Source organism: Ambystoma mexicanum, chromosome 12 (assembly GCF_040938575.1).
Source record: "Ambystoma mexicanum isolate Mex_15411 chromosome 12, UKY_AmexF1_1, whole genome shotgun sequence".
NCBI lineage: Eukaryota > Metazoa > Chordata > Amphibia > Caudata > Ambystomatidae > Ambystoma > Ambystoma mexicanum.
This window is the reverse complement of record NC_090936.1, coordinates 211,228,367-211,240,933: the sequence shown is the minus strand read 5'-3', so window position 1 is coordinate 211,240,933 and position 12,567 is coordinate 211,228,367. Positions and strand designations below refer to the sequence as shown.

Genomic DNA, 12,567 nt, shown 5'->3' with positions numbered 1-12,567 from the left:
TGAGTTCTTGCATTGGAATGTTCCCGTTACTATGCAGCTGCACGAGTCACTAGGCAACCGATTGCGTCAGTGAACTAAACCTGTGCTGGTGCAGTGAACGTGTGAAATACCCCATTTTAGAATGGCCATGTCCTCTTTCATCATAAAAGGTACATGCATGAGTCAGTCCCTCACACCACCTGTAGATACAGACCCGAACACCCCCCCCCCCTTCCCCCCGCCCCGCGGACGCTTCTGCAGGATGCGGGAATTTGGTGTTGCAACACGGCGGGACATTCATTATGGACACTAATACACGCTGCGCGCTCACGCCGACACATCTCAAGATACCGGCGGCCCGCTCTGAGGCGTGGACACCTGCGGGGAGCGCTTTGACTTGTTTTACAAGCGTGGAATTCGCCTAAAGCGTTCGAACAGAGCGTGCGTGCTGCGCCCTGGCGCTGTGGTGCGAGTGTGGCAAGACACACAAAGAACCTCAGCCAGCATTCGGAGACAAGCACCTGGAGGGGTGCGCAGACGAAACACGCACGCGTGTTTAGGAGTGACAACATATGCAATACACGGCGCCTTTGGTCCACGGAAACACAACAACGGTTCCTTGACGCATCTACCATTTATCTGACAAAATTTAAAACGCGTTCTAGAAAAATAGCGTGACTTGAAGAATTCCAAGGGGCGGGAAACTCTTGCAAATGTTCACTGCGTTTATGTCAATTCTCAGTAAAAAAATAGGTTTCGTGAAAATAAAAAAACACAAACACAATATCTTTCATATAAAAATATATAATTTGAGAAGGCAACATCCCTTCCACGACGGACACACAAACACAACATACATGGAACACACAATACTGACTGGACGTCGCCGTCGTTGGTAGCCAACGGTGGTGTGGTCGCACACACTCGCCACAACATAAACAGGATTCCCTTATGATCGATGCCGAGTGGAAATGAAGGGCTGTCCCTGGTTCGACCTTGCATGGGAAGGCAGGCCCATGTGTGAACGTTCGGTTGCCAGGGTTAACCATAATTAAAGGCATGGCGCTGGTGTAAACAAAAAAGAATGTGCAAACGAGCAAACAGAATGCATCAAACCAAGGAAACGCGCGCCCAATGAGTTGATGTGAATGATTGCTGAAAAGAGGGGGCAGTGGGGTGCTCAACTTGGCTGGTTGTAAAGTGCGTTAACCCAAAATTCGCTGCAGTCGTGAGGGCGAATTAGCAGCGCGCTGGGCAGAACCGTGGGAGAGCCTCCTATGCCATCGGCAGCCAGCCCGGAAGACGGGGCAACTCTGGCGTGTGTCAAGTTGGCGACCAGTGTCGGGCAAAGGAGGATTGGTGATGGGGTGCCAGTCGGGCCGGATGACCGTGTCCCCCGCTGTTCCTGCAGTATTCCGTCGTAAAGTGGGAGTTGGCGCCAACAGCGACCCTCCCACAGGGGGTTTGATGAGGTGGAAGGGGCTTCCCAGTCATACTACCAGACACTGCTGAACCCCTCAACTCCCAAATGGCTTGGTCCGTTTCGATTCTCAGCACTTTATGAATGTAAGTTTCTGTATAACAAATAACCACCCCGCCTCCCACCCCCCAAACACAATGTTTTGATTTCTCCCCTGGCTTGTTCGCAGGATCGCTTTACAATTCGGCAAGGTCGGGCTGCGCCCACTCGTCCCCTGGTCCTCTGCGCAAGACGCATCCAGGACACGGGATGGATGTGAGCAGGCCTCGCAAGTCTCCCCTTCCCCTGCGCACTCCGCGCAAAGTTGCGCCGGTCCTTGAGCATGATAATCCACTCCATGACGGTGTAGGGGGCGACTTGAGAATCATTCAGCCGGGTCCGAGCGGGTACTCGTCTCAGTGTTTCCCTTGCTACAAGAAGGTGCTCTTGGCTGCCAAATACACAAATACAGGAACGTTTGTCTAAGGGCATCTACGTTTAAAGGTTGGCCCTACTCTCGGCGAGTTCACGCCTCCTTGGGGCCCACGCTGTCGATTGTTTTTTCCTGGCTGTGAAGCGCATGGCATTTTTGGCAAACACTCCCAGTTAAATTGGGAGGTATTCGTTTGCACAGTTCACACCAATTCCATCTCTGCTCTCAATGTTGCTCTTCTGGCAGCATCACTTGTTGGGCTCCAACATCCCCTAGTTTGAAGCAAACAGGTGCCCCTTGTACACAGTGCATCGATGTGAAATGGCAGGTGCCAACGTTCACAGGTCGCCGGGTCCCTTCAGACCTCATTCCCTGGCCAGGCTTCGCTTCCTCTGCATCGTTGGCCATTGGCAGCGCCATCCCCACAGGTGACAGTGAGACTTTGCAGTGCACAGACCACCCCCTGGGGGGTCACACCTCCGTGTACAGCTTCCCGTCCTTGTAGTCCTGGCTGTACTTAAGCTCCTCCAGGTCCTCCGCGCAGAAGTCGGACCTGTTGAGGGAGAGCCTGCTGCCGGCCGCGCCCGGGTGCTCGCGGTAGGGGCTGGGCTGCCGCCCGCAGGGCACGTGCGTGTACTGGGCCTGCTCCTCCTGATCCTTCTCCCGGTGGTAGAAGTAGTTGAAGTTGGAGACAATGACGGGCACGGGGAGGGCGATGGTCAGCACGCCGGCGATGGCGCACAGGGAGCCCACGATCTTGCCCCCGATCGTCATGGGGTACATGTCCCCGTAGCCCACTGTGGTCATGGACACCACTGCCCACCAGAAGGCGTCGGGGATGCTGGTGAAGAGCGAGTCCGGGTCATCGGTTTCTGCGAAGTAGACGGCGCTGGAGAAGAGGATGACCCCGATGAAGAGGAAGAAGATGAGGAGCCCCAGCTCCCGCATGCTGGCCTGCAGCGTCTGGCCCAGGATCTGCAGCCCCTTGGAGTGCCGGGACAGCTTGAAGATGCGGAAGACGCGCACCAGCCGGATGACCCGGAGGATGGCCAGGGACATGGCCTGCTGCCCGTTGTTGGTCTGCTGCTCGGCCAGCTCCGTGCCCAGGGTGATGAAGTAAGGGATGATGGCTACGATGTCAATTACGTTCATCATGTTCCTGAAGAAGGCCGGCTTGCTGGGGCTGGCGGCGAAACGCACAAGCAGCTCGAAGGAGAACCAGACGATGCACAGGGTCTCGGTGAGGAAGAAGGGGTCGGTGAAGGGGCTGCTCCTCGTGGGTCCCCGGGTCCCATTGAGGGTCAGGAAGGGGTCCACGGAGAGGCGCACCTCCTCGCGGAACTCGGGCAGCGTCTCCAGGCAGAAGATGACGATAGAGATGAGGATGATGGTCACAGACACGATGGCGATGCCCCGCGCAGGGCCCGAGCTCTCGGGGTACTCGAAGAGAAGCCAGAGCTGGCGCTGCAGGGCCCCGGCCGGAAGGGGGCGCTCCTCCTCGCGGATGAAGCCCTCGTCCTCTCGGAAAAGCTCGAGCACCCTCTCGCCCAGCTCGTAGAACTTGACCTCCTCCAGGAAGATGTCCACAGGCACGTTGACGGGTCTGCGCAGCCGGCCCCCTGACTGGTAGTAGTACAGGATGGCGTCGAAGCTCGGCCGGTTGCGGTCGAAGAAGTATTCGTTCCTCAGGGGGTCGAAGAAGCGCACCCGGCGGCGCGGGTCCCCCAGGAGGGTGCGCGGGAAGCGCGCCAGGGTGCGCAACTGCGTCTCGAAGCGCAACCCTGAGATGTTTATCACCACCCGCTCACAGCAGTCTGGGCTCGGCAGCTCGGCCACGCCGGGCTCCTCCTGCCCCCCGCAGCCGTCCTCCTCCTCGCGTTCCTGGGGGGCTGTCAGGGCCACCACCGCCTGTTCATCGTCCCCTCCTACCACCACGGTCATGTCGGGTAGCGCTGGGGCTCTGTGCGCTCAGGCGCCGCCCGTCAGGGCTCCCGTGCCGGCGGCGCCGCTTCTCTCCAGCGCACAGGTCCCCGCATGCCGCCGCCGCCTGTTGGTCCTGTCTGGCTCCTCCTGTCGGGGCCGGCTGCGGCCACCTCTCATGGGTCCGTGGAAGGCGCTGGCGGTCTCTGCGCGCTGGCTGCTGCCCCTCCTCCTCACTCCACGCCCCCTCGGAGCGTGCCCCCCCACCTCGAGCCCGCCTCAGACTGTGTGTCAGGTCTGTGTCGGGTGCGAGTGCCGCCTCCTTGCCTTCCACACTACCGGTGTGACGGCCCCCGCATCAGGGACAGTGCCTGCCCCTAAGCAGCCAGCGCGACACCAGTGCTAACCATTCCAGTCACCAGAGCGCGACACCACTGCCAACCGTTCCAGCCACCAGAGCGCGACACCAGTGCTAACCATGCCAGTCACCAGAGCACGCCACCGTGCTGCTCTAACCTGAAAAACTCTTAACTCCTTTCACTGACACATTGGATGTGACCAGCGTATTCCTTCTCACGGTGACCAGAAGTTGGGCTTATGAGCCGTTCTCCTGGTCGCACATGGCTGCCAAATGTGTCTGTTATGGGTTCAGTGAGAGGGCGCTTGCCATGTATGCGTCACCATATTAGTAATGGCGAGGTGCCAGGACATTGCGCGTGCAACCAAAAACTATGTAAATGCTCGACTTCCATAGAGTGCATTTTTCTAATTTCGCAGGCTGGAACACGCGGCATATAGTTACTAAACTCGTGGACAACTAAGGCGTAGAAGAGGGAATATCGGGCCTATGTTCATTCATTGAGCAGGCCCGAGACACTAATTCGCAGCTGCGAGACTCTATAGACAGAATTAGAATGGTAGTGGGTGCGGCCGGGGGAGGGGATGCTTATTTATGAAGGAAATACAGGGGATAACCAAGAAATGCGCGGACGTGGAGTGTGTGCGTGAATGAGCCTTATGGCATGGCAATGGATGTAAACACAGACCAGTGTCACTCTTCAGCTCCTTGGAATCCACGCATATTTCCTGGTTCTGTGCACCCTGTGTGTTGGCGGCCGGAGCTTAGCATAAAACCAAAAGGCTCCCTGTCTTTCAGAAAATATCGCACGGTTTGACTGCTTCAATCAAACCTCGGACTGCTCTCCAAGCATAAGAGTTCTAAAGGCGAACACATGAGGATATACTGTGTCAATGGGTCGATAAACGGCGTGGTTCGTGCATTTTATTTGATAGCATTAGAGACGGTACTTTAGTTAGAGACATAGGTATTCATAACCACTACCAGGGACAAGCATTCACCAATTTCCTTGCCTGTTGCATCATTCCAGAACCTCTTTTGCCTCCAGCGCAGACTTTTCTCAAACACGTATCTTTTTTCTGATGAAAGAGGTGGCAGAGAAATCCCAGAAAAGGTAATTTCACTCTTTTCCTCTCATTCTCCTATTCCGATCAGCAACGAAATTGGAGTTACTGCACCAGCTCAGGACCCCTAGAGGCTTCCCACACCTGTGCGGACTCAGATTTTCACTACCGCGTTTCCAGTGCAGCAGGAACCAGTAGCACACACGCAAAGGCAAGCGAGCAAGAATGAAACACACACATGTGTATAACCAAACTGCCATTGGACTACACTTATATAACGCCTAATCGCTTCTTCTTAATCTTTTCTAAGGTATTGTGGAGATGTACTCTGGCGAGAGCACACCCGACCTCTTGCTAGAGCCAAAAAGGGAACCGGATGAACACAGCATGCTCACGAGATTCGAGGCGCGGGCATGAAACAAGGAGAAGACCGCTGCCCCGGCCCTCCAGTGATGGAGGCAAGGCCCTATCCCTGCCGACCCTCTACACCTGTTATTGGTACTTGGACACTAATGGATGCCACAGATGCATGTACCACATAGTGAGGGAACTTTGGGTGTTTCATGTTTGCTTGACAATAAAAGCCACAGTTCCACCAGCTTGTGTCCGAGTGGTCATTCGGGGGACAGAAAATAATTGGCAATGCAGACTTGTGAGATGACACCATGCAGGGCGCCATCTCACCACCAGCATTCCGCCAGTCCCCAGGTAGGCCAGCTATACCATGGCCACAGTGGGAACCCATGTTTGAAACGTACGTGTGTGAGTATATATTTACCCACTCAGCAGTACTTCCCCACATTACCAAGCTGCATTTCAGCAGAACCAGCAAAATGGCTGCGCTGGCTCCTGTGTGCACCATTGCACCCAAATTGCGTTTGCACCGACAAAAGGATGGCTGCACTGTTTTGCCAAAGCACCATTGGGCAAGATGGAACAGGGAGCACCCAGAGCAAGGTTACTAGGGTGTGTTCTTGTTTGTCTTAAAGAAATGGAGGGAAAAAGCAGCGTTGTTTTGCTGCAAGCCCAAAATTCCCATTGAAAAGGGAATGTTTCACCTTTAAAATGATGTCACTCTGATGCTATTTTTCCCTGTTTTCATCAAACTGCTTTTATCAAAAAGACCCTTTCATGCCCAGCCATATTCACATTGTGTTCCATCAGGAAAGAACCTTATTCCTGAATGACAGGCTGTGCCAGCCAAACCTGAGAAAATCAACAAAAGCTTTCCTTCAGCTACACGGCAAATGCTTACATTTTGCTACAAAATGTAAAAAAAAATCACTGCTTGAAAAGAAAATCATAGCTTTCTGTGCACATGTCAATTTCATGAAGACTTTTGCCTTGCACAGACTTGTGTAAAACAAGCTGACTACAGCTACAAAACCATGTGGGAATCCAGATGTAAGAGCAAAACCGAATTTGAAAGGAATATGCCAGCTTTTACCACATGTGCCAGATGGGCTTTTACAAACCAGAGAAAAAAATGCATGTTTCAAAATGTACCATGTTCAATGAAAGCTTGTCCGTGCCTAGTAATGTAAAGGGGTTTGTTGCTGGGGAAACATATATGAGCAGTTTTATTCAACAGGCTTGTTTTGATTCAGGACAAAATAAAATAAAACTGTTAAACTGCATTGGCTGGATTTTGCAAGCTTCCAAAACAGGTTATTCCAGTTGGTCAGAGCTAAAGCTTCCCCAAAAGGGAAGCACCATAAACTTCCAGGACACCTGGATGATAATCGCTAGGTTGGAAAACTTTGAGTGATCAAGACAAAGAAACTTCACATACTAATCAGACTTGTGTCTGGGCTGAGCCATCTTACAACTTCTAGGATGTGAAAAATCACACTTCCTCATAACTTTTACCAGAAGCTTCAAAGGAAATCACTGTGAAAAACCTGGATTGAGGGGGTAGCCTTGGAAAGGCATGCCCATATATGGGGAACAATACTGACATTTGCCTCCAAGAACTATTTATTAATAAAAATGTTAAAGACTTTTATCTCTGCAGCAAGACTTTGCAAAAATGTGAAAAGTTAACCATTTAAATGGGATTTTATGAACTTTAATTTAAGATGTCATAGACTTCACTGACACATGGGGAATAGAAATGCCAGAGAATTCCGTATTCCACGGAAAGTGCAGAGGATGCCAAATTTAACACTGATATGCCTAATAATAATCTATACACATGTGTAAAGTTAGAGAATTTTAAGTAATATAAATCTCACTGAAAAGCGCAAAAAACTGGTAGAAGGGTGAAACAAGGTCCCACAATCGTGAGGATTGGACTGCTATGCTCTACATACAATATGTAATCTACCCTCATGTTTTGTTAAAGTGCCACAAATGTATAAATGTGTAAATTAGGTTATGACTGATTTTTGGCAAAAAGGACTGTGGGATGGCTTTTTACCTCATAAAATACAACCTCATAAACTGGGACTCCTCCTCGCAGAGGCAACCAACATTGATTGTGCTATCTGCTTCTTGGAGGTAGGCCTAGCTCAGTTCGGACCACCAATAATTCTGTGATGTCACCATGCTCTATAAATAAGAGTGGTTGACAGAGCTCGACACACTCTCTCCTGAATTTCCCGCGGCTGAGTTCCTGATCTGCTCCATTCATCTTGCTGATTGCAGATTTTACTACAAGGCCAAAGCATTGCTGACCCTACTCCAGCAAGGCCAACGCATTGCTGATCCTGTCCCAGCAATGCCATTGATCCAGAAAAAACCCACTAACATCCCATTAAAAAAGTGAAAAGCTGTTGTACCTTTTGCATCCTGAAATCAGACCAGCTTGCTGCCCACTACCTGCATGCCCGCTGCAACCCTGCCATCCAGCTGTCCTTGGCATCAGGTGACCAGAATTGTCCAGCTGTTTGCTGTAAGGTGCGCACGCCGTGTGTTGGTCAGACCCAGTTGGCTGTTCCATGATTCCAAACCTAAGCGTGGAATGTGAGTACCTCCCCATCACAGAGAAACACCTAGTCTCCCCATCTTTACCCTTTTGTATGTATTACACTCTCTAAGCAATCCTATGTATACCCTGGTAACTTGTTGAAACTGTTAGAATTTTCTGTGCACCCTGTCCATGATTTCTAAGTGCTAGCGCCATCTCTCGTTTCATTTATGTCTGGTGTAAATCCAAAGCCCTTAGTTATATTTTGAGTAATCAAACTAATTTCCTGTTGAGGTGGAGCACTGGGGTGATAAGGTCCACCTTGCGAATCAACCTTGGAGCTTACTGTGCTCCTCTTTAACAATATAGTCTAGATAATTTAGTTTAAGTAACATTTGCCTTTCTTTCAAAACCGAAGATTTCATTTTAACTGCTCTATTTTTCCTCAAACTGAACCCCATTCCACCCTGAAAATTTCATCCATATCTTCAGCTACCACCATTCAGTCACTTTGATATTGTCCCTGTGATATACATCTGTCCCCCAGACCAAAAATTGCATTGTGAATTTCAGTATTTCACCCATTATTATAAGAAACCGTTTGGGTCATTTTAAGCAGGAATTGAGAACATTGCAATGTTACAACATGTAATTCGGCTGCAGCATGTTTTAAATTTCCACTCATTTTTTAATTGTATGCTTCTTGTTGATGATTGCATAGTGATTGGTAGTGTTTCTGTATTCCTGTTGTTGGGAGAAATCCTATTTACCTCACACATTTAACCGCACATTCAATATTTATTTGTCCATTTCCGAGTGTCATTTCATGCCTTTGCAAAGGGTTTAAGGTCTGTTTTTGTCTCTCATTCTGTGACGGAAGGTCGGATTTTGATTCGGTTTTCTGCTCCTTATTGCTAACTACCAGCTGCTTCTTTCTATCCACCCAGAATCTGATTAATTGGGGGTTGGGTGAACATTGGAGGGGGAAACCTTACCTTGGGTGCTATATGTCCTAATTCAAAAAGTTCTCCTATTCACTTGTGCTTTGTATATGTTGTAGGATAAGGTTAACCAAATACATTGCTTCCATTTTCATTGTAATTATCACGCCATTGCTGATTGCGGCCCCATATTAAAATGGTATGATTTCTTTTGAATTTTAAAGTAAATAAAATATTGCATTTTCAGCAACCAGCCTGGTTCATGGTCCATTGTGAAGAAAAGGCATGTATTGCTACCTGCCAACCCTTAGTGCACTCCAAAGGGAATACAATCCCATATCTCATTCGTGTCGCAGGCATGTGAGGTCTAATGAGAATCTCCCTGCTTACTATTCCAAATTTCAATGTGGATATCATTTCTAGTTTTAGGGTTTTTAAAGTGCTAAGGTACAGGGAGGTTGATCTGGGTGTGTATCCACCGGTTAACTGTTGATTTAACAGACAGTTGCATTTTACACCCTTGATTCAATTCACAAGATTTGACAATTCGTAGGTCCAAGCAATGTCAGTGAGATCAGTTTCTTAATACAAAACTTTACAACGTTAGAAAAGTAAGAAAACCTTCCATGGGTTGTTTTAATCAAAGTATACAATTTTTTCAAAACCTTTTTGTTAAACACATTCACAATTATAAGGCTTTTGATTCACACATAAATTCACAACAAAATGAAACAATAAAGTTCTTTGGTTTCAAATCACTACTCCAAAATAGCATCAAGATTTGTCAATGTATTGCCAATGCGTTTCGGACTTTTACAACAGTCCATCTTCAGGGCCAATTATACTATTTGTTCCAAAAATATATATGTTCTTGAATTCAGTTCCTAAGGTAAAAACATAAAGAGTATTTCTCTATTAGTGTTTGATCGCTGATTCACTATTGACAAACTCGGCTATAAGAAATTATAACTTAACCTGTCACAATTCAGACCATTACAAACATTTCTCTTAACACACCTCCTTTTGATGCTGCTGGCACCTTTCTTTCTGGACTTTGGACACATTCTGTTGGTAGGATTAACTGCACATAACTTGCTCTGTGTATGCTCAATTACACTTCAAGGAGACTTGCTACCAAAGAATTGCTAGAGAAAAGACAGGGAAAAAATGTAGATTCAGTACATGTTTCTCAGGGGTTTCTGGGTGTATTTGTATAAATGTACCACTTTCTGTTAGTGGGGTGAGCGGGGGTATCCCTCCCCCTTTCTCCTAGTCTGGCTGGTTATATCATTCTAATTGGGCCTCAAGGTAAACCTAACCTTAACCATGTTACCAGGAACTCTTCAAGTAATTCTGTGGAAAGAAAGGGGCTTAGCCTGCTAACTGAGTCTGGATCCATCACTCACCTCTAAGCGCGGTGCGCGTGTGTCTCGGGAATCCTCGGGTCACCAGAGCATCGAATGGTTCTCTCGGGTCCGTAGCCTTTCAGAGTGTACACTGTTCTAAATATTGTTTGGATGCCTATGCGCATGGGTGTGAGTGGGCCGGACCGCTTACCTCTCACTCATGCGCATGGTGCGAGCTTGGTATAATCTCATTGGGCATGCGTGGGTAAACAGCGCTGATCCCACGTTGCCCAGGCACAGTGTGCATCCTGAGGCAACCCGGTTCGTGCGCACTGTTTCCCCACGCATGCGTGTGTGCACTCTTGATGTTCCCCAAGTGGGAACTAAAACATATTGAAGCTTACAGTTTAGGGTGCCAGCGATGTCCCAGTAAGCCACATGATCTATTACTTCCTGTTCTATTTGGGGCTCCAACTGTGCATGATAATGCCAGTGCATCGTGTATATGTTTAAGTTTGTCACTGTGAGAGCACCAGCTCCGTCCAACAGAGAAGAACTGAGGTCGTTCCTGGGAATGGCCAATTATTACAAACAATTTGTGCAGGACTTCGCAGAAACCACGGCCCCCATGTGAGAGCTAATGAAAAAGGGGTCTGAGGCCCGATGGTGAATAGAGCAGCAAGAGGGATTCGAGAAGGTTAAGGACTGCTTCACTCATGACCCCAGCTTACAGCCATTTAACCCACAATGGAAGACCATCATAATCACAGATGCCAGCTTATATGGTTTGGGGGCAACATTGACTCAGAGGAAGGGTGAAGTGGAGCAAGTAGTGGCTTTTTCCTCAAAAGCACTGTCCCACGCAGAGACGAACTACTCGACAGTAGAGAAGTAAATGCTGGCATGCGCTTGGGCAGCTGACTATTTCTGGATGTATGTCTGGGGCACGCAATTCCAATTAGTGACAAACCACAAGCCAGTGGTACACATGCTTTGCCCGAGAGGGATGAGAATGGCCACACCTCGCCTTGCCCGCATCGCAGCCAAGCTGCAGGAATATACTTATGAGGTGGTACACAACCTAGGATAGAGGAACGTGCAGGCGGACTGCATGTCCAGGTTGCTAGAGCGCAGTGACGCAGAGGACAGTTTCCTGAAGGACAAGTGTGTTGTGGCTTCACTGGGAGATCTCTGAAGCAAAGAATACCTTGAGATAAGTGAGAAGCACTGGAAAGAGGAAGCAGCCAATGATGTGACCACATCAAAGCTCTCACAGTGGGTCTGAAATGGCTGGCCGGATGAAAGAACAATCCCAGAAGGCCTGCAGTCATATTGGAAAATTTCAGACGAGATATTGGAAGACAAGGGCTTGCTGATGAGAGGCGATCAAGCCATCCCGCCCATGGCGAACCATCATGTGCAGGGCCCATGCAGTGCACTCAGGGAGCAACATGACGAGGAGATGGGTAAGAGAGTCTTACTGGTGACCAGGCATGGACCAGGACATAAGAGTCATGACCGAATGGTGCCATGAGTGTCTCAATAGTGATAAGAGGTTGAAAGTGAGGTAAGCACCACTATGTCCCACATGCATTCCTGAAGGAGTGTGACACAGGCTAGGACTTGACTTCATACGCCCACTGGAACCAATGAGGCCTGAGCACAAGCATTGTATTGTGTTGATCGACTACCTATCTTAGTGGGTGGAAGTAGAGTTCGTCCCGGACATCACGTCATCCACAGTGATCAAAGTGTTGAAGAGCATTTTTCAAAGGGAGGATTGGCCAAGGAACTGGTCACCGACAATGGAGTCCAACTGGACTCTCACGAGATGGACACATTCCTTAAAGACAATAACATTCATCAGATAAATGCAGCGCTGTACCATCCTCAATTAAATGGCTTGGTAGAACGGGCCAATAGGTTCATCAAGGGGGATGGATCACTTTTGCACAGTTAAGGAGGTGGTGGCAGCCACCGGTTGACCCCAAATGGAACCACTATTTGTCCCCATTTTGGCTGCTGACAGGACACACAGCAGCATCCATTTTGGTTCCTCCGTGGTTGTTACGAGTAAGGAAAGATGATGATCTTGACATGGAGGAATTGGTGTGGAGGGTGAAGAAGAGCAAATCGCTCATGAAAAATTGGAACGACAA

The 12,567-nt window shown here is 49.1% G+C and overlaps 1 protein-coding gene across 1 annotated transcript; it reads right to left on the bottom strand.

Moving 5' to 3' along the window:
• Positions 1-767: 767 nt before the first annotated feature.
• On the bottom strand, positions 768-4,162 carry LOC138513457 (potassium voltage-gated channel subfamily A member 3-like). Its single transcript, XM_069628325.1, has one exon. It carries the CDS (start codon positions 3,810-3,812, stop codon positions 2,343-2,345), a length of 1,470 nt encoding a protein of 489 aa, XP_069484426.1. The 5' UTR covers positions 3,813-4,162; the 3' UTR covers positions 768-2,342.
• Between the last annotated feature and the right edge of the window lie 8,405 nt (positions 4,163-12,567).

What these genes read in the sequence shown, in the direction of transcription:
- LOC138513457 (XM_069628325.1), bottom strand. Translation starts at nt 3,812, where the DNA reads ATGACCGTGGTGGTAGGAGGGGACGATGAACAGGCGGTGGTGGCCCTG.